The sequence below is a fragment of the Falco punctatus genome, assembly GCF_963210335.1.
Source record: "Falco punctatus genome assembly, chromosome: 13".
Taxonomy (NCBI): Eukaryota; Metazoa; Chordata; class Aves; order Falconiformes; family Falconidae; genus Falco; species Falco punctatus.
Window position 1 is genome coordinate 9,007,964 of NC_137593.1, and position 21,485 is coordinate 9,029,448.

The following is a 21,485-nucleotide window of genomic DNA, read 5'->3' on the forward strand; positions in this document are numbered from 1 at the left end:
AAATAGCTGCTTGGAGCAGGGTAGAATACTTCACGTTTCTCATTCTGCAGCAATGTTTCCCCTGGGTGATGAAGGCCTTGAGTTATGTGAAGGCCCTGACCACTTATTTCCAGTAGATGACTATTCATATTTTATCAGAGTTATAGTTGGGTGGATTGCATGTCTCCCAGGTTGAGTTTGTTAGTAATGTTTGTTATGCTATAGAATTGTCTTTCCTTGTAAGTATGATAGTAACATTTTCCTTTATGTTGTTAACTGAGTTTTTGCAGAAACTAGTCCAGTTTTAGCAACCGTTCTTCTGAGTGAATTTAACACTCCTGAAAGATGATATCTAGGACTTGAGACAGCTGGGCAGAAATCCTGTCAGCTTTCCTTGTATATAACTCTATTCAAGCATGTGACCTGGGAATTCTCAATATTAAGGTAAACTGGAGTTAAAATGAGTCCTCAAAAATTCCTTTCCTGGATAAAGATTAGGCTGAAGAACTCCAAAAGGGAGAAACAAATATACCAGATGTTGTTTAGTGTTGTGTACCTCTTCAGTTTAACTACTTCAGTGGTTCTTATATTTCTCCTTGTGAGTCAGGATTGTGGTGGTTTGACCCTGGCTGAATGCCAGGTGCCCACCAAAGCCGCATCATCGCTCCCCTCCTCAATCAGAGAGGGGAAAGACAATATGGCTCGTGGGACAAGGTAAGGACAAGGGAGATCACTCCGCAGTTACTGTCACAGGCAAAATTGACTTGACTTGGAGAAAATTAGTTTAATTTATTACCATACAAATCAGGAAAAAAAACCAACCACCTTCCCTCCTTGCTCCCCCCGCTTCTTCCCAGGCTTAACTTAATTTCCGACTTCTCTACTTCCTTCCCCTGAGGAGCGCAGGGGAACAGGGAATGGGAGTTACAGTCAGTTCATCTCATGTTATTTCTGCCACTCCTTCTTCCTCATATTCTTCCCCTGCTCCAGCGTGGGGTCCCTTCCACAGGAGACAGTTCTCCATGAACTTTTCCAGCATGAGTCCTTCCCATGGGCTGCAGTTCTTCACACACTGCTCCCGCACGTGTCCCTTCCATGGGGTGCAGTCCTTCAGAAGCAGACTGTTCCAGTATGGGTCCCCTGCATGGTCACAAGTCCTGCCAGCAAACTTGTTTCAGAGTGGGCTCTTCTCTTCACGCATTGACAAGTCCAGCCAGCAAATCTACTTCAATGCAGGCTTTGCATGGGCCACAGCCTCCTTAGGGCATCCACCTGCTCTACCGTGGGGTCCTCCACAGGCTGAAGGTGGGGATCTGCTCCACCATGGGCTCCATGGGCTGAGAAGCACAGCCTGCCTCACCATGGGCTTCACCATGAGCTGCTGGGGAATCTCTGCTCTGGTGCCTGGAGCATCTCCTCCCCTCCTCCTTCACTGACCTGGTGTTTGCAGAGCTGTTGCTCTTACATAGTCTCATTCCTCTTTCTTGCTGGCGCAGATTTTTTTTTCATCTTTATTTCCCCCTTTTTAATATGCTATCCCAGAGGTGCTACCACTTGTCGTTGATGGGCTCAGCCTTGTCCAGCAGTGGGTCAATCTTGGAGCCGGCTGGTGTTGGCTCCATCAGACACAGGGGAAGCTTCTGGCATTTTCTCACAGAAGCCACCCCTGTAGCCCCCCCGCTATTAAAACCTTGCCATGCAAACCCATACAATAACATGGCAGAGGGGCCTGGCATCTATGTTTGAAGGTGGTGACACACTTGTGCACTGAGTCATGTGGTAGGAAACAGCGTTTGACTATACAGGTGAAGACTCTGTCACCCAATATGGTTTATAGATGGGATTCCTCGTGTACTAGCTGTGGATTTGTTTGCCATGACTATTTGCTTCTTATGTGTTATCTGTGTTTTCCTCTGAGCAATGTGAAACATCAGGCCTTCATTGGAACCATTTTATGAAGTGTCTGGCACATGCTGCATTGTGGTTTGTTTTTTTTTTAAGCCAAGCTTTTGATGGTGTGGATTACACTAAAGCCAAAGGCATTGGATATGCTATCTTAAGATTCTTTTAGTGAGGCTGCTATTCTTGCTTGTGGTTACCTTGGCATCATCTTTGCAGAATGCACTGCATTGCTGCAGAAATCCCTGTTTGCTTCCGAAGGTGTTTGGAATAAGTATCAGTTGTGTATCTTGTCACAAATGAATTAGAAAATAAGGGTCAGATTTCCAGCCTGTTTGCTTAAGAGAGTTAGAGTATCTGCCAGTGGCAGATGAGCACCAGAGGCATCTGCTGAATCAGAAATGCGCACTAGTGCAAGTTATGGAGCATCCTCTGGTAAAATTCTTAGATAAATCAAGAAAATTGATCTTTTTTTTTTTTTTTTCTTCTTTTCCCCAGAATTTCACTCTTCAGAATTTTTTCAATCAACCACATTTCTGTAGTGTATTACTTCTATAAAACTGCCTGGGTAGTGTTAAGCCCTGGGCAGAGCTTTAGCTTGGTGCTATGGTTACACCTCAGCCCTGCTGAAAACTCTGGGTAGAGAAGGATGAAATTTCTTGCAGTGATGGGTTCCTGGATTTTATTCAGTGATGATGCTGTTATAAAAAATGCAGCAATGGTGTATTTAAAGAGAATGGATTATAGGCAACACTGACACCTTGTACAAGAAGCATCAGAAACAGAATTTGGTGCCACTCCTTGTGCGTTGTGTGGACTCCTATTTGCTGAGTATGTCACATCTGCTGGAAGCCAAGATTGTTTTTTGAATGGGAGATGTTTTCTATGATTTCTGATAGGTGAAGAAACAAGGTAAAAAAATACTTTTATGTTCTGGGTTTTTCAGGATTATTGAGCATCTGCAATTCCAGTTCAGGTGTATTCAGCAGTTAGGAAAATTAAGCTGAAATATTTAATGTCAGGCTGACAGTGATAAATACTCCATGTGAATTCTTCCTTGTTGAAATCTCTAGTCCTAATGACTGTCACGGTATCTTACTCAGTGACATCAGCATTCAATTGGAGCTTCCTGGTGATGGAAACAACATTTTTATTTTATTTTTTTTTTTACTTCTGAAGCTGTAATCCTTGGAATATGTGTAATTTATTAATGATATATTTGTAATTGCGTTATGTTGTATTTTGCTGCTGCTTTTTTTTTTTAATAGATTTGGGTTCTTCACTACTTCCTTTCCACTTGTTGAAATCTAGTAGTAATAAGGAGAAAAATGTTCTGCTTGTTGTTTTCACTTCACTGAGGACTTTTTTTTCTTTTAAATGCTGGAGTTGCAGCCCTGACTCCCTTTCCCTAGGGCCTGCATATATGGATAATGGGTTCTGTTCTTAAGTGCAGCCAAGGAGTGCTAGTTGGCATCTGTTCTTTCTAAGAATGGAAAACTTTCCTATGATGTATAAGACTTCACTGATGATTCAAGCAATCTGCTTTGGCCAAAGCTTTATTTACATGGTGAAGGGAACCACCCAAAATATGTGACCCTTTCACCTAACGAGGAGCAGAGGCAAACATGAACTTTTGCTAGGCTGACAGGTTCTTGGCTGGATTTTCTCCACCTGTTGTATCCCAATATTATTATTTAAAAAAAAAAGTTGCCTCACAACATTGCCAGTTACACTAACATTACACACTACATAATGCATCATGTTGGCATTCTAGCCACAGAGGCTTATTTGCGTTAACTTGATTTGTTTTAATGGTGCCTGTTAATAAACAGCTTAAGAAGCTAGTGCACTGACTTTTACATTTTCTCAGCCTTTCAGCATTTCCCCTAGTAGTCTGAGGTATTCTGAAATGGGAAAGTAGTGCTTGAAACTGGGTGTCACTTGGAAGTTACTATTATCTGCTGTGGAGCTTAAATTAAAAAAATAATAAATAAAGTCCCCTCCCTAAACAATTGCTTCGGTATTGTCAGGTGTCCTCCATATTTTCCAATACTAAGAAAGCATGGTGGTGACTTGGATTGATCATAATGAAAGCAGACATGGGTCCTGACAGAAAGGGCATTTATTTTCTGGATAGAAGAAAATAAGTTGAAGTAATAGATAACAGCAAAGTGGTCCTACTGGAATTAGTTAAGAAGGAGTGAATCTTTTATGCAGATAATAGCCTTTTCTTCCCCTCTATAATTCAGCTTTAGTCTTTAAGAAATACTGGAGAGGATCTAGTGGTGAGAGGTCTGAGTGATGCTAGATGTCCCTGCCTTGTTGACAGAATGGCAGTCACCCATGCTGACCATGATACATGCTCTGCTTAACTGCTAACGGACCAAAGTCTGAAGGATTCAGATGGTGGTTTTCTCACTCCATGAGGGTAGTAAGCAATGATGAGTTGAGTCCCGTTGTCGGGGAGAAAGAAGAGGATTTACGTTCTTGCTTAGCAGGGACTGCAATTTAATGGAAGGACCATGAACAGATGTGTGTCGGAAATGCTGATGGTATGGGGTTATTGCTGATTTACTATTGTCTCGCTTGGTGGATTTTTAATTGTTTCTTTCTCTCTTTCCAGAAAGTACCAGGGGCATCTGGTGGAGCTTTACCAAAAAGGAGGAATGCTAAGCTATTTTTAGGTATTGTGAACAGCTGCTTTCACACAGTCCTTTTCTGGCCTTGTCTTCATGTGTACTTGGGTTCTGTCCACCATTGTGCCTGGCTTTGGGGGCTCCTTGTGGGTTTTATTTTTCTGTTGCATTATTGTTTTTAACTTTTTGTTCTGGTTTTAAATGCTTGTTCAGACAAATAAGTAGTTCTTAGCAATTTTGGTGCATATTGAGAAATGTGTATGTATACATGAAACATTTTAATCTAAAGTAGGCTCTCAACTATTCTTAAACAGCCTAGGATTTGATTGGCATTTTTTGACTAGTTCTGTCCCTTCTCTCTCTTTGTGGTTTCCACAAAGCACCCTTTTATGAAAATGTTTATCTATACTTAATGTGTAGATGTAACAGGGCCTCAATGTGGCACTGTTCTGCTCAGCAGCTGGTAATTGGAAGGGTTGTTACCATTTCAAAGTTGTTACACAGATAAATGTTCTTAAGTGATGTTGTGGTCTCTCCTGTAATGAGTGAAACAGTACATATATCATGAGCATCTCCTGCCAATTCTTATCCTGTTATGTCAACAGTTATATCCCTTTGTTTCATGGAAAGCAGTTTTCTTACCATGTCCATTTCACCCTATATACATTGATTCAGATTACCTAGAAAACCTGAGGGTCTCATAAATATGGACAATGGGAATGTAATGCAAAGTGTATATTCTCCCTCCTCACATCACTTGTGGTATTTCTCATATTCATCTATTTTTTGTTCTTTCTGTATTAATAACAAATAGGGAAATTTTCTTCTGGTAATGAGGGGATTAAATGTTTTCTTTACAATTGCCAGCTCTTATGGCTAAAGGGGAACAATAGTATGGCTTCCCTTTGGAATTGCTTTGATCTGTGGAATGGGTCGTGAAGAGGCCTTTGCAGATTGTAATCGGTTAAATTGTTGTTCGTGTCTGGAGCAAGTTTTGCAAGGAGAACTTAGGGACAAAAAAAGTCTTAAGATGAGTCATAAAGGAATGAAACTTCTTTTGTAGGAAAGAGCCTGTTAAGTCACAGATGCTGGTCTAAAAGCTGTTTACTGTCAGTTTACATTGAAACTAATGTTTGTTACTGGATGCTTATGAAATATTGGTTCAAAAACAGATCTGGCTGCAATGCATCGGTGCTTGTACAGTGTTAGCAGCGTGAGTGTAAACAAGAAGTACAAAAGCATGGTCAAATTTGATTCTCATTGATCTACTGCATACATTTTGAGACTTCTGTCATTGTGGTATGCTGGCACACAGTGTGCATGGCATAGTGTCTCTGATGTCCTATACTGGAGTCCTCAAATTCCACCCTTGCACATGAGCATTTTGTTCCCACTCCGTAGATCTGATGCAGTGGTTCCAAGTGTCCTGGTCCAAGGGAACTTCTGAAGGCAGTTTCACTGGGTGTATTTAGCTCATGGAATCATCAGCATTTAATCCAGCACTTCTGGAATCTAATGCAATTTTGAAAATTTATCTTATCTGCTCTGTTGTTCTACTGCAGTCCTCTTTGCAACTCCTGCTGGCTGAGAGTAAAATGGTATCAACTCCCTGCTCAGATTCTGGAGATGGTACTCGCATCCATCCAAATGCTTTGTACCTACTTCCTTGGCTCAGCAGATTTCGTTATTTTTTGGCCGTACTTAAAGTAAAGAACAAAGAATTATTACTGTCCTTGCTCATAGCTGAGGAAACAAAAGCAGATTTGATAGCTGATTTTATAATTTTGCATGTGACAGCAGCAGAGGGGGTTAGTAAAATTTAACGTTTTTTCTCTTAAGTTAATTTTAATTAATTTTTAATTGATTTTATCTCTTAATCCAACATCTTCGTTGTTGGTTTGGAGCTGCTGGACTTCTCATCTTAACAGGTTGGTTTAGTTTTGTCTTTCTAATTGTGACCATGGGCATCTATGGTAGAGGTTTGCACCAGACTGGCTGTTATCAGCCCATAAATGTAGCCTGCCATTTAGGGCTTACCCTGTCAGACAACAGGAGACAACAATAATGGGTAACTCATACCATCACTGTGTTTCTAGGTGTCTTTGAATGTTTCCCTGAAGGCCCAGAGATTTAAGCTTTGTGTACAAAGTCAATTCAGTTTGGACATTTGTTACATTGCTTCTTATAATCCTCTTTGATGTAAAGCTATTAAAGATACTAAACCCTTTTCAGTCTCCTTAGTATTAGGAAAACATCTTTTGGATGCTCATTGATTACTTTCTAGCACTGCTGCTATCCAGCAACTGCAACAGAAACACAGACTGACTCAGTGACCTGGAGGCTTTAATCTTTCCCTAAACAATAAAATCCATAGAAAAGTGCGTGTGCATGTGCATGTATACATTTGGTTTGGGACTCCTTTTGTTCTTGTTTTCATTTGGAAAAGGCTGGGGGGTGTTGTCTGTGAGTGTTCTGTGTAATCAGGGAGCATAATAACATTGTGCATTGAAACGTATGAACTGCCTTTAATCTAGCTTGTTCAGGTGTTGCTAGGCAGTGTGGATATAACCAGCTCAGATTGTGCAAGCTTTCAGGGGATTTGGGATGATCTTCAAAGCAGACTGTCTGCATCACAGTGTATAGAATAATATCCTCACTGCATTGCTATCTAGGCTAGCAATTTTGAAGATGCTTTGTGCTTCTCAATATGTGTGGCTATTGCATGAAGTTTTAGATTCAGTCTGTAAAATGGAATGAAATTGATGGGACAAGATGGTAGCTTCTCATGACTTCACAAGGTTCTCAGATAAGAAACAGCTGCAGTATTGTCTTTGGTATGCAACCTCTTGTTTCAACCAACCACAGTATGGTAAATGGTTTTGGAAAAAAAGACACATGATGGGGCCAGGAAAGGTATCATCACTAAATTTAATTTTCATATTAGCCCATCAGGAAGAAAAAGAATGGATCGGAACTGATAGAAAGTTGTATAAACATGACAGAACAGAAAAGAACTATTGTGGATTTTCCAAAGTGTGAGTGATGGTTCTGGGTCTGTGAGAATACTCTGGGGTTATGTGTAGTAGCCCTCCTATGTATGTATTCAGTGACTGTGTGAGTAAGAACAAATCAGTTAATGGGACATACTATGATCTTCCTTACAAGATCCTGGTCAAAAGGGGTAGTAGAGTAAGAGGGAAGACTGGAGGCTCAGTTCTTGCAGTAGTTACCACCAGTACACCCCGGACCTGGTACTCCCAGGAGTTCTCTGCTGATAACTGTTCTATGATGAAGAATTAATGTGATTGTAAATAGTCTGGAAAGGGTTTGAAAAATGAGTTCGCTGGGTGATTTAAAATTATCTAAGAGATTAAATCTAGAAGTGATTTTTTATGTGTTATTGAGTAACTAAAAAACAGATGAAGTAAATCTTGAGAAATGCAAGGAAGGCAGGGGAAGTGCTTTAACTGTGCACATAGTGATGTGGTCTAAATTAGCTATTACTGTTCAGAAAGGGAGTTCTGAGAGAGCAATGCTGTGAATGGTTCTCTGAAAATCTCAGCTTGGTTGTCAGCAGCAGTGAAAGAGTCGAGTGGAACATTGGAGTAGAGCAGCATTTTATGTTTTGTTCTCTATTATTTTGCTTTATAAATAAGTCAACCTCTCTCTTGAACAGAGAAACCACAGCTGCATGCTGCTTTCTCGCTGTCTCTCTCCAAAACCAACCAGACAAATGCACACCCACCCCACCCTCAGCAAACAGAAAGCCCCAGACAGATACATGGAGGCTGGGAGGTATATGCTGAGGGAGGAACCACCACATTTTTGCCTTGTTCTGGTACCCTCTTCCTGGGCATCTGTTGGGCTCTGCCAGAGCCTGGACTCTAGGCTAAACAAAGCTGGCAGGGTGGCTGTCATAAAACTTGTCTGTAGACAGATGCTCTCTTCCAGATCAGTTACCATAGCACTATCTGCCAGTGCAGCAAGTGGTGTGAACTCCGCTTTGACCAAAGTCAGGGCTAACTTAGACCGTCAATTAGAAGTGTTCTGAAGTACTCAAGTGAACAACTCTGTCAGCAGAGCTGTGAGGATGGTAGTTGGTGGTGAGGAGCAGTATCCGTGACACACAGCTGGTCTCAGAGAAGGCCTTGGAAAGGAAAATGTCCACTTAAGAGTCTGGGAGAATGCGTAAACTTGCTGAGCTTTTCCTGGATGACACCTGCCTGCCTGTGGCAGTGAATGCAGCTACAGCCACCATTTCCAAGTGTGAAGACCATTCATGAGAGTGGCTGTACTGAATCTGACCACAGCTCCACTTAGCTCTCCTAGATCTCCTAGCAGGCGGTAGTAGAACCCTGTTTTCAGTAAGGATGTTTTTGCTTGGTAAGCTTCTAAAGAGAACTTTTATCATGAGTGACTGAAGTTTATATTTATGTAAGTAAGCATATATAGAGTGTATATCTAAGAATGGAGAGCTGTGATTTAGGAGGATTTGAGTGTTTCCTGACAATATTTTTAAGTTTTAGCCCACTCAAGTTGTGTGTACTCCCCAGCAGTAGCAGTGGAACTGATTAGACCACGAGTGAACCTGTTGGTTCACACAAGACAGTGCCAGAAATCCAAGGGGTGAGGTCTATATCCTAGCAATAAGAACAGCGTAGTAATGCTTTGGAGATGTAGCAAGCAATTTGGATGTGAATTTACAAGCATTGAATAATCCAAATGAACCTAGTAGAAAGTTTTTTTTTTTTTCTTTTTGCCACAAAGGAGAATGTTATGACTATAAAGTGAATCTTTTTGGTTTTTAAAATTTCTTCTTTTTTTGTATAGCTCAGCTGATGAGGTCAGTTTCATATGTGCCTGAAGACAAATTAACTGAATAGCTTATATATATATATATTGCAAAGTGCTCCTGCTGACACTTTGTATTATTTAGAAGATTCAGATTTATTTGCTTTAAAGGTTTAGTCCTCCACTTCCAAGTCAACACAAATTTGTCTGCTCGTTTCAGCTGAGAGCAGGATCAAGCCCAGATTCCTAAGATGTCTTTCTAGAGTTTCAAAATTAGTTGTAGGCTCACTAGTCAACATCCTCATTCAATTTTCATGTTTGTATTCCCTTTCATACGCACACAGACCCACCCATATGCACAGGAAATCCTGTTAGGGGGTCCTGCCTGGAGAGTGCTTATGCCACTATTATTAGTGCAGTCAGTTGGTAACTTGTCTAAATCTAATCTGGGCATGTCCACTCCTCTTTCTTCCCCTCCAGTGGGCTGGTTTACAGTACTCTGTCTTCCACTCCCAGCTGCTGTTTTCCATCAGTTCAGCAGCAATGCATTTCTCCAGTCACTGAAGTGATGCCTGTGAGCTGAAGTAAACTTACGCTACTGACCACTTGCCCAAAATAATGACATCAGCCAAACTTCTGTTTTATCATGTCTCTTACTTTGCTTTGCCTGATGTCCTGGCCTCCTAACACAACACTTATGACCTACAGACAGTTTGTTTTAGTGACCACAGTGTTTAACTGGGGCTATGAGGAGGCACTGTAAAGCTGTTAGTCCACTAGAAGGGGAACAATGTCATGGGAACATTCACCATCAAGGTGTCAGCTCTTTAAAAAAATTACAAACAGGTTGGTTGTGTTGTGGCTGAGTCTTAGAACAGAGTAAAACCTTTTTTGTCCAGAGAATGGTCTACTCACAGTGTGCCTTGGAAGAACATCCTTGTCCAAGAAGCAGCCTTGTATAAAGTACGGTGCTTGAAAGTTCATATTTTTCAGTGCCTTTAGTGTTATGGTAATTTTTAATCAGATATGCTCCATTTGCAAGGTGATTTTCGCCTGCTTCTCTTTCCTGTAGTTACTCTTGCTCTTCTCTCAAATTCTGCACTGGTTTTAAAAACCAAGTTTGAAACTGCCTGCAGACCGCACACGATGCCCAATGGCTACAGGGACAACCTCTGCCCTCATTTAGTGTGGGCTCCATTGCCTTCTAAGGTAGTATTTGTCTGTTTTATGATATCTATGCTCATGCTTTCTTAGCCGTGTTGGCCCTTGCGCAGGCACAGAAAATAGAATGCAGGTAGAACTTCTTACTGGGCAACTTACTTAGCAACTATGGCTTTTGGTGCATACAAGCCAAGATTTAAAAATATGAGTAGTGATTGGGGGTTTTCAACTGGACATTGTTAAGGGGCCTGTCTGACAGTCAACAAAAGGGATTAGTTTATATGGTCATCTGTGTATCAAGGGATTTCAGTTGGTGACCTCAGAAGTCCCTTCCACTCTTATGTACTGGATCTGAACCCTGAGAAACTGTCTTTGGCGTGGTAATGGTCAAAAAGCACTGATGCAGGCCTTTTAATTCCTATTCGGAGGGAGTAGCTGTGTGGAGTGGAAGTGTACCAGCTTTACACAGTCACTTTCAAAAGTGAAATTGCCAGTTAAATCCTCATTTTTTTTTTACCTGGAACTGTTATGAAGTTGTGTGTAGCTTTCTTTAAAATAAGAAGTGTGATGCTGCCATATTGGCATGTCAAACATCCAGAATGCCATGCTGACAGAACATAATTTTCTGCTTCTCTGGTAATGTGAATGGTATGAAGCCTGAGAAGGTAAGAAGGAACTTTCCCTCCCCACCCATTTGTCATGGGTTAACCCCAGCTGGCAACTAAGCCCCACACAGCCACTCGCTCACTCCCCCCATAATGGGATGGAGGAGAGAGTTGGAAGGGTAAAAGTGAGAAAACTTGTGGGTTGAGATAAAGACAGTTTAAAGGGAAAGCAAAAAAAGAAATGCATTCACCACTTCCCATCAGCAAGCAGGTGTTCGGCCATCTCCAGGAAAGCAGAGCTCCATCACTCATAATGGTTAATTGGGAAGATAAATACCATAACTCCAAATGTCCCCCCCCTTCCTTCTTCTTCCCCCAGCTTATATACCCAGCGTGACGTTCAATGGTATGGAATATCCCTTGGGCTAGTTTGGGTCAGCTGTCCTGCCAGTGTCCCCTCCCAGTTTCCTGTGCCCCTCTAGCACTCTTGCCATCAGGGCCCAAGAAACTGAAAAGTCCTTGACTTAGTATAAACGTTACTTTACAAACTGATGTTTTTATTTGTTGCTATCATCATTATCACGTTATCACATTATCACACCAAATCCAAAACTCAGCACTGCACCAGCTGCTAAGAAGAAAATTAACTGTATCTCAGCCAAACCCGGGACATCGTTGCACAGAAAAGGCTGATGCTTCTAAGTGTGTGAAGTCCTTAAATGGCAGTGGGTGATTCCTAATAGGATATTCAGTCTTTCATCCCTGGATCACCAGTTCAAATGCGGGTCAGGTCAGTAGCAGTAAAGTTGCCGCTATCTGGCTGTTGTCTGGCTTGTGAGTTGAGCTGAAGCATATGCCTGAATTTTGAACCCTGGCAACCTTATCATTTCTGTTCCTATACAGCGGATTGTAAATACTATAAACTTAATGTCAGTATCATAAGGAAATTAATTACTAGCAGGTTTTACACGGGTCTACAGCTGGCAGCGGCTGCGGTGAGCTGTCTTCGGGTTCCCTCTGGTGGTGGAGCGAAGTGTGTGGCTGCAGGCCCTGCGGGAAGTGTTTGCTGCCTTTGGAACAGACACCGAGGTTTTTTATCCTCTCTGAGGAAACCTCTGTCATATTTAGGAGATGGTTAGTACTTTTGGTTTTGCTGTGCTGGCCACCATCAAATTTCTGGGCATTACATGAAAATTCTCAGTGATGCATTGCCATATGTATCATCAGCTTGGACAAACTCACTGTCTTTACTTCATAGAGCAAAAGAGCTTACTGTTATGGACTGCATCTGTTGGGATTCACTTTACGAAGACAGGATTGTAATACAAGCTGTGAAAGAAGCCTGGAGTAAAGTGAAATCACTGGTGACCTCTGTTATGCTGCAGTAAGGGAAGGAATCAAAAAAATGGTCTGATTTGGGGAATTAGTAACGAGTTAATATTTTCTTTATAAATCTCATGCTTTCAGTATAAGAAAAAGTTCATGCTTTTGTGTCTATGTCCAGCTGATGAGAAGGGTCTTTTGTTGGTTTCTGCTGAGAAAGAAGTGCTGCTGGAAGTCACTGACAGTGGGTGTTGTCACCCCTCAGGGCTGGCTGGTGCAGCCAGTGAGCCAAGAAAATGGAAAATGGATTGTGTTCCTCTCAAGAGGTGATGTTTCCAGGCCAAGTTAAAATATCTTTTGATACTTGTTTTATCACTTAGGATATTCAGGCTGTTACTGCCCACCGGGTAAATAGAGGGCTTAGTTTTCTGAATCTGGACTCTGTCATCCTCACCTCTCTCCCAAATGTACATTGGAGATTTCAGGCATTCCCAGGGTGCAGTGGTTGCTGCCAATGCTTTTTTAGTATAGAGTGGCTCATTAAGCATACGCATGTACTTGTACTGAAAATAAGAGCCAGCTTTAGCTACTGCTAATGCATCTTAATTCTTGGTTGAGCCTTATTCTGTCAGTGACTGTCTGGTACATCAGAATACAGTAGATCCAGCATCTCCAGATGGGAGAAGGATCCAGAAGATCTGTTCCTTGCCCAGGCTTTTCTTGCAATTGAATCTTGTCAAATGTCTGACACAACACGCACATGTTTGGTCTTAACTTTTTCAGTCATCCTGGAAAGAACTGCACAAGATTTTTAACTCAGTCTGGTCCCTGTGGGATAATTCTATTTTTTGATGAAGCTAGAGATAAAAACACTAGCCATTTGGTTACTTATATACCCTCCCGTCTTCTCTTTGAGTTCACTTTTTTCTGGACAAGCATTTTAGCTGGTGTTGCTTGATCGAGGCTCATATTTAAGCAAAAAAAGTCTCTTATTCCAGTGTAAAGATGTGTACACAAACACTATGGAAGGCTTGATCTTCAAAATCTGGTTACACTGGTTACAGACTGGAGTTAGAAAGAGAGGGATAATGCTGTTAAAACTGTTCTGGCTATAGATATTTGAGATTATGGATGAGATGCGGGAATACTTCCAGCTATAGATGTTTTCTTGGGAGGAAAGGCCACAGGTTCAAATGGATGGGAGCCATAGCGTGTTTCAGCCAGGTCTGCGATCTGGAAAATATGGAGGGCTGAAACAGAGGTGCATTATTCCAGCTCTGCAATTTGGGCATGGGTTATGTGAACTGGTCTCCATACTGTATAGCATTTCAGGATCCTGGGTAAAAGGGACAGCAGTATTAGATCATGATTTTGTCCAAAATGAGCAGAATTTTCTTAGGTGCTTCCCAGAATGTGATGTCTGCATCAATGCCCTGCTTGGAGAGGGGCCAAATCAGCTGTGACTGGGAATGAGATTAAGATGGAAATTTTGGTCTTCAGAACATCCTCTTGCAGGATGGTCAGATTTGTGTTTAGATCAGGATTTCGTGAACATTTCTAGCCAGAAGAAACTGCTGCCAGTGTCAACTTGTAGGCTGATGCCAGGCAAGCAATGCTTCATAGTGGTACCCCTGCTACAATTTAGGAACCTTGATCTCAGGACAATCTCCTAACATTCCCCATCTTGTTTTTCAGATCTAGAGACAAACAGTGATCTCAACAGTGATGACTTTGAATATGAAGATGAAGCAAAACTCGTTCTATTTCCTGATCACTATGAAATCTCATTACCCAATATAGAGGAGTTACCAGCGCTGGTCAGTGAGTGTGTGCAAGTGGTGATAGGAATTGTCTCCTGCTTCAGTTTGTATCAAGATAGTGCTTTGTTTTCTTACATATGGTGCTTATTTTTACACCAAGATCTTTATTAACCAGCTATAATAGTAATTTTTAAAAGTCTGCTTTTTCTTTGTTTCTTGGATTTCCTTTTACCTCCTGTATTCCTTCTCTTACTATGATGCCAGCTTATCCCAGGGAAGCTCACATAGTACGTGTTGTGCTTACTCTCCTGCTAAAATGATAATAATTGCAATCTAGAAGATTATGTGCATATATAAATAGTCTTACTGATATCTTGTTCTGTATGTGGTTAGCAGTAGGCTGAATGCCAAATTCTGCCAAGTCACTGAATCATGTTAGGTTTTGATTGACATACATTTGTCTTCCAGGTGACGATAGCTTGTGATGCACTCCTCAGTGCAAAATCACCCTACAGGAAGCAGGACCCTGACTCCTGGGAAGAAGAGCTACAGGCATCTAAACATGCCAAAACACTTGTACAGTTAGACAATGGTGTTAGAATTCCCCCCAGGTGAGGGTAATCAAGTTTGTTCATTGTAGGCTCTCTAATACAGTCCAGAGTAACAGAACTAAAGCCAGCAACTCAGCCAACAATTCTCTTGCATGACCCTGGGGGTGTGTGTTTGGTTTGACGTACCAGAAGTGGAAATACAGGACTGGTTCCTACCTTACGTATTTCTAATGTTTCTTCCTGTTTTCTTTTGTAGCGGTTGGAAATGCTCAAAATGTGACCTGCGGGAGAATTTGTGGCTAAACCTGACAGATGGTTCTGTGCTGTGTGGAAAGTGGTTCTTTGATGGCAGTGGGGGGAATGGGCATGCAACGGAGCACTACAAGGAGACAGGTTATCCCCTGGCAGTGAAGTTGGGAACCATCACTCCTGATGGAGCAGGTCAGCCACCTGGCAAGTTCTGAGATGGGGTATCTTTTGTGCATGAGGGTAACAGTGTATATCTATTACCAAGTGGGTTCGTGCTTCTAGTGCAAATGTTTGAGAGTGTGATATGGAAAGAAACCCCTGTGAATCTTGATCGGAATTGGGGGGAACGGCACACGCTCCATTCATAGAAAGCTCTTATCTTTTTTTATCTGCTCTTTTCCTCCTGTTCTGTATTTGGTGTAAATAATTTTTTGGGGGTTTATGATAACAGATTTGTAATGGAAGAATGGTACTATTTTGAAACAGCAGAATCTGGAGAAACAATATTTTTCAGTTCTGCTATGTTTACTAGGGCAAATGGTTCAATCTTACATAACATAGAAACAATAACAGAGTAATGATTTTAAAGTAAGAAGAGTCCATTCCCAACAGTATGTATGCTTTTGGGTTTTCTTATCATACTGGAAACGGCTGTTTTTCCTTACTATTTCAATAACATTATGTTTAATCTAACGAACGCTGATCTTCATGGGGCTGTTGTGATGCTCATTTGTAAAGTGCCTGATGATCTTGAGAGGGTAAAAAAGCTATAGATATATCTTCATCTGTGTGTTCTCAGTGTGGCATTCTGCAGTGTTGCTGTGCAGAGGATTACGGTGTGTGAGGATTAGATGGAGTAAAAACATGAGAAGCTGAAAAAGTCATAACCAAAACCATCCTCTGCTGCAGCTGTACAGAGAAATAAAAAACAGAAGAACACAGCATGATTATATTTTGGTTTTGGTGTTTATGACCATATGGATGAAAAATAGCTGTTTAGAGCAGCCCCTTCTTTGAAACACACATTGGTTGAGAGTTTTTTATCTTGTAAGTCCTATTCAGTGTCAGGGAAAGGAGGCTGTAGTCATATTCAACCAGCTGTGCCACAGAAACAGTGAGCAAAATTCATTCTTTTCTCTCGCAGATGGAATATTGTCTCCTTGCCTGAGCCTGGTCTTGGATGATTTCTATCAGAATCTTTCAATTATTGAAGATGTTTAGGGTTTACCCAGCTGTAGGTTTAATCTACAAAATAAACAGATTATTTTTAGTGTTTTTTCAATTTTATTTTTTTTCTTTCTCATCTTTAACAGCAGTAGTTTTTTCCTTATGGCTGCTGTCTTTCTGCCTCCCACCGATCAGCTGCTTCCTCTTTTATGTGGCCTTTGGGATAACAAAGGACAGGCTGTCCTGCTTCCCTTTGAATGAGGGGCACCAGCTGTTCTCCACAGACCTTTGTTCTTCTGGATGATGTTTACTTGGTTTCCCAATAGAGAAGACTTCCCTCCCCCAACCCTCCTTGTTTCCTTTTCAGTAATTATTCTGTCTCTGATCTATACTGCAGTGGTAATCATAACCTCTCGATAGGGCTGGATGACAGATGAGTTTCAGAAAAGAGGCTCCATGGCTGATTGCAACACAAAGTGTGTCTGGTTTTTGCTTGCTAGGGCTGGAGGTGAAAAGGTGATGGTAGAGGATTATAATAAGTATTAATCCCTCTGCTGACATAACTTATTCCTTTTTCACACCAGTAAGAAGAAGAAAGAGGTTGTACCAGTATTCCGCTTACACTTACCCTGTGTGTACACAGAGGGAGCAAAGAAGAGCTCCTTGTCTTTCCTTGAGAATTCTGTGTTGTATACATTATGAAAGATTTCTGGGTCATTAGCCCCACTTTGTAGTGTTCTGTCAAGAAACACATCTAAGATCAGGGAAGAAACTGAACCAAACTTCTGTCTTCCACTCTTGGGCCTTGGACAGATTGCACAAGAGAGTCAGAAAATTTGCTTGCCTCAATAGGTTGAGTAATACTCAGCAGACTGTGCTACCAGCTGCCTCTCTCGACAATGCCATTGGATTTCATTTCAAGTCATTGTGAGGCTGCGTGTTTGAAGTTGGTTTGAGAATTGGAATGGGGGTTTGGCAGTGGGAAGCCTTACCTGACAGGTACTTGAACGAGTTGCTTTGTAGGTGCCAAACTCTGCAATTGTCAGATACTTCTTTGGGGGATCCTGAGCAGCTTGTTTCTTCAGGGGTCATGTCGTCATTGCCTGTTATCCTTCTAGTAGGAAAGAGCAATATCTACACAGCCAGAACAAGTGTAAATCTTGAGCTGTGGAAGAAAAAGTAGTACACTGTCATTTTTATTTTCTTAACATAATATGAATAATAATAGTTATGCTTAGTTTCATAATATTCTATTTTGTCTGTCTCAGATTTTTTTGGATTATTTTGGTGTGTCATTGTTGTTCCTCTGCCCCCTTATATTCCTCCCTTTTCCCCCTTTCTCACTGTAATGATACTAGCTTTTCTGTGTCACATTTGCTGACTTTACTTATCTACCGGAGTCCCTATGACAGCACTATGGGCCTGTGTTTGGGGCCTGTCATCTTCTTTCTTTGGTTTGCTGCTCTTTTATTTTTATATTTGAAGTAAGTGAATTCTGTATCCCACAAATTTAAGTTGGCTACACAGCAGAAAGTACTAAAGTATGACACATACTGGGCTTGAGCAAAAGATTAATGTAAAGTGTTCCATTTTTGCTGCTTGGGGTCAGTAGTCCCAGATGGCTGCTCTCTCTTCAGTTGTCAGAGCTGAGAAAAAAACAAAATCAAAGCTTCCACATTGAAAGCAGTCACCCAAGATCAGTTGATGTGTAATCTCACTCCAGTAGGTGTTTGAACCTTTTAGGATCTTTTGGCTGTGCTGTGACCTCACCAGATGACTATGGGAATGCTGTGAACTCATGTGTGGATGAACAGTCATGTCTTCTGGGCACGCTTGCTACCACGCAGTGGAATTGCAGCAGATGGACAGCTACAGTCACACACATGCCAGAGAGGTCATGAGGACCAATGAGTAGATCTGGCTAATCAGAAGCTTGGCAGCACACTCAAAAGCACAATAGCCTGGTTTGGGAGAGTTAATGTTTTTCATAGGGCTGGTAAATTTTAAATTTTCATTAGGTCTTTGAATTTTTGGCTAACCTTCAGCCTGTCATTTCAGTGTGGCTTTGGTACTAGGAGACTGCCTTTTTGTTAAAGTCTCATGTAGGGTATGGGCTGAGTCAGAGCCAGGGTTTGTAGTTGCCAAGAGAGGGCAGAACCTTTCATAAGTGATATTTATGCTGTGAACAGCCTTTACCTGAGTTCCTGCTCTCTTCTGAGTTGGTTTCAACTTTCTCCAAGCTAAGTTTTCTCTGTCAGCCTAGATCTGCTCACACAGGGCACGATCACTGTGAGAAACTGCTGGGCATGAAGGAAACATAGCTGCGAGAAGAGCGGGCAGGCTGGCAGAGGGATTCTGGGCTTTGGTGTGAGTAGAGACCAAGGTAGGGAAACAGTCATTCACTACAGAGGAAGAGGCCAGAGAAGAGAAAAGATGAAAGGCATGCTCAGGTCTTACTGGTGCTTGTCTTACCACTCATATCCCTTTATGATGCCTGCAGCTTTGTAGTTATTTGCTCAAATGGGTGAAACGAGCTCTGGACTCAGGTTTGGTCTTGCTTGGTAAACACTAAAAATGAGGTTTTTTGTCTCTCAATCATTCTGTCCTTCTGTTGAATTTATTAAACTTGGTTTCATAATGAAAATACCATCACTAGATATATTGCTTCCCTCCACAGTTTGAACTTTGCCGGACCAAAATGTTTATGGGCTTTTACTTAAGGCCGTAAGGCTCTATCATAGAGCTAGGACTGAAATCTAGATTGCTCATACAATAAAACAGGTCACCTGTTTTTGTGACACCTCAGTCACAAAATCATCCTTTCTCCCTAACCACAAGATTAATCTTCAAAGTCCAATCCAATAAACAACTCTTTAGTTCCATTAAAGAATTTCTCAGTTCTCCCTGCATCTCCGTAGGAAAAGGTCATAAGTGGGTTCCTTAATCTGTACTAGAAATTAGAAGGCTATTGGCAGTAGTCAGTTGGCCCTGTATACTCACAGTTTGAATGTGTAGTTCCACAAAAAAATCAGAATCTCTTGTTGCCATGTTCAAAGTGTGGACTGGCCAAATATCAAAGAATTTTGCATGCCCCATTTCTTGTTTTCCCTACAAATTTTATTTTGAGGGGGAAAATACTGTGATCATTATAACTATTCTTAGGTTCTAATACTGTGAGAGCATGTACTTTCTTTTGAGGAGAGTCTTGAGGTGATTGTATTGAGAACTTTTAAGATATTTACTGAGCTCTATCCATGTCTATGCGTTTTCCTGCTGGTTGTAACCAAAGTTGGAGAATATGAGTCAGGCATCTTGTATAGGCAATCCTGTACTGAGAATGCAGTGTTGGTAAACAAAGAGAAGGGATAACATTTGATACTACAGCTCACTGGTTTCTCTCTGCTTTTGTAGATGTCTATTCCTTTGATGAAGAAGAGCCGGTTTTAGATCCGCATATAGCAAAACATTTGGCACACTTTGGAATTGATATGCTGCAGATGCAAGTGGTAGGAAATCCATCTTTTATTTAGTTTGTTATTTATGTGCTGCTTGTTTAGTTGGGGGTGGGAGAGAAACAAGAGAAGAATAGTAGTTGTAGCTTATATTTGTGCGATTCCTTCAGGCTGTTGTGATAGTATCTAGTTTTGTAAAGTTCAGCCAGCCAGTTTGCATTTTATTTTCTGAGGTCTGAGATAAGTGAATCATTACTCTCAAATCTGAAAGCTGCTTTCCAAAAGAGTTCCTTTGTGGTCTGTAGTTGATGTTTTTCACTTCTTGTGTGTTACATATAGTTTTCCTTCAAGATGAAAAACCTCATTCAATTAAAGAAGAATATGTAAGAATATTCCTTTCAATACTAAAAGGGGACTTAAAAGTCTGTCCCCATCTTTCTTATTAGTAGGGTCTGTAGCAATAGGACAAGAAGTGATGGGTTTAAACTAAAAAAGGACAGATTTAGGTTAGGTATTAGGAAGAAATTCTTTGCTGTGAGGGTGGTGAGACACTGGAACAGGCAGCCCAGAGAAGCTGTGGGTGCCCCATCCCTGGCTGTGTTCAAGGCCAGGCTGGACGGCGCTTTGAGCAACCTGGTCTAGTGGAAGGTGTCCCTGCCCATGGCAGCGGGGGTGGAGCTAGAGGACCTTTAAGGTCCCTTCCAACCCAAACCATTCCGATTCTATGATCTGAAATATTTAATTGCAGTGAGTAAAGGAAAGCCTATTGCATGTGTAAAATATACAAGATAATATCTATTAAGATCTTGCTTAAGATACAAATCCTAAGCAAAAATAAGCAAATCAATGGATAAGTGAAAAAAAAAAGTAGTTGAAATGTTCTTTATATAAAGTTATAGATTTCAGTTTAGGTCCTGTTATTAAATACATTATAAAATGAAAAAATATATTCTTTCAAGTCTAGAAAACAGTGGTCTATGGTGTGGTACACTAGAAAGGGGCTGGGGCAAAAAAGGTCCTCTCCCTGAGCATGTTGTGGGTCTTCTAATCATTATATCTTAGTGGATGTTGACTCTAGTTCTGTTTAAATGATCTAAGAAGTCTGAATAGGATATGGTTATAAAGGCAGATGTTTTTTTTGGTTTGGGTGGGTTTTTTTGGTTGGGTGTTTTTTCCACTCAAGTACGTAGCCTAGTATCACTGCTTGCAAACCTGAACATGAAAACTGTTAAAAAAGAACAAACCAGATACTGGTTTAGTGTATGTCATTGTCCAAGTGGATAGAAAACTAATCATAACTCTAAAATTATAGAGAAGAGTTAAACTGCAGTTTCAAAAGCCTTCATGGTATAGTAATAATATTTTTGGTATACTAATTTCCTTGCCAATGTCATAAATAAAAAGTTTCTTATATCCAGCAGTCTTCCTGGAGAACCAGATTTACTCAGAAACCTTGAAAACTTAGTCTTAGCTGTTGCAAAGGTTTTGCCTCTGGTCTTCAAACCAGTCTGAAAAGTTCTTAGTCAAGTGGTGGAGTAGTGCTAGCAGTAAATGATACTGTAGTGACCTGTATCTATAAGCTGTGAACAATCAATGTACCTACTGAAAGTTGAGCTGAGTAAAGGAGAGAAACATCAGCATTACAAATTTTGGGTTTTCCCACTTGAAAGAAGGGAAGAGTTCTTGGATCTGCAGCTTTTCATGTGGTTTGTTTGCTAGTACCAGTTTCTACAGCAGCAGCTACTCCTGGCCATTACAAATGGAATGAAACCTGAAAAAATGCAGTTTTGCTGCTGAGGCTTGAGGTCACAGCCCTGAGAGAAGGGAAGCTGTCAGCTGGGGTTGAGGTCACAACTAGGAATGCTCAAAGAGCCAGTGGTCTGTGGTAGAGAGCTAAGAGATATATTGGAAT

General features: G+C 41.1%; 1 protein-coding gene across 1 annotated transcript in view; it reads left to right on the plus strand.

Annotated features, from left to right (window-relative positions):
* The window catches only part of USP13 (ubiquitin specific peptidase 13), a 56,976-nt gene that overhangs the window by 11,517 nt on the left and 23,974 nt on the right, over positions 1-21,485 (plus strand). Inside the window, exons 3-7 of the mRNA XM_080410055.1 lie at positions 4,502-4,562; positions 14,090-14,211; positions 14,623-14,765; positions 14,962-15,146; positions 19,533-19,627. Coding sequence (XP_080266181.1) covers positions 4,502-4,562; positions 14,090-14,211; positions 14,623-14,765; positions 14,962-15,146; positions 19,533-19,627 — 606 coding nt within the window. The remainder of the gene's footprint in view (positions 1-4,501; positions 4,563-14,089; positions 14,212-14,622; positions 14,766-14,961; positions 15,147-19,532; positions 19,628-21,485) is intronic.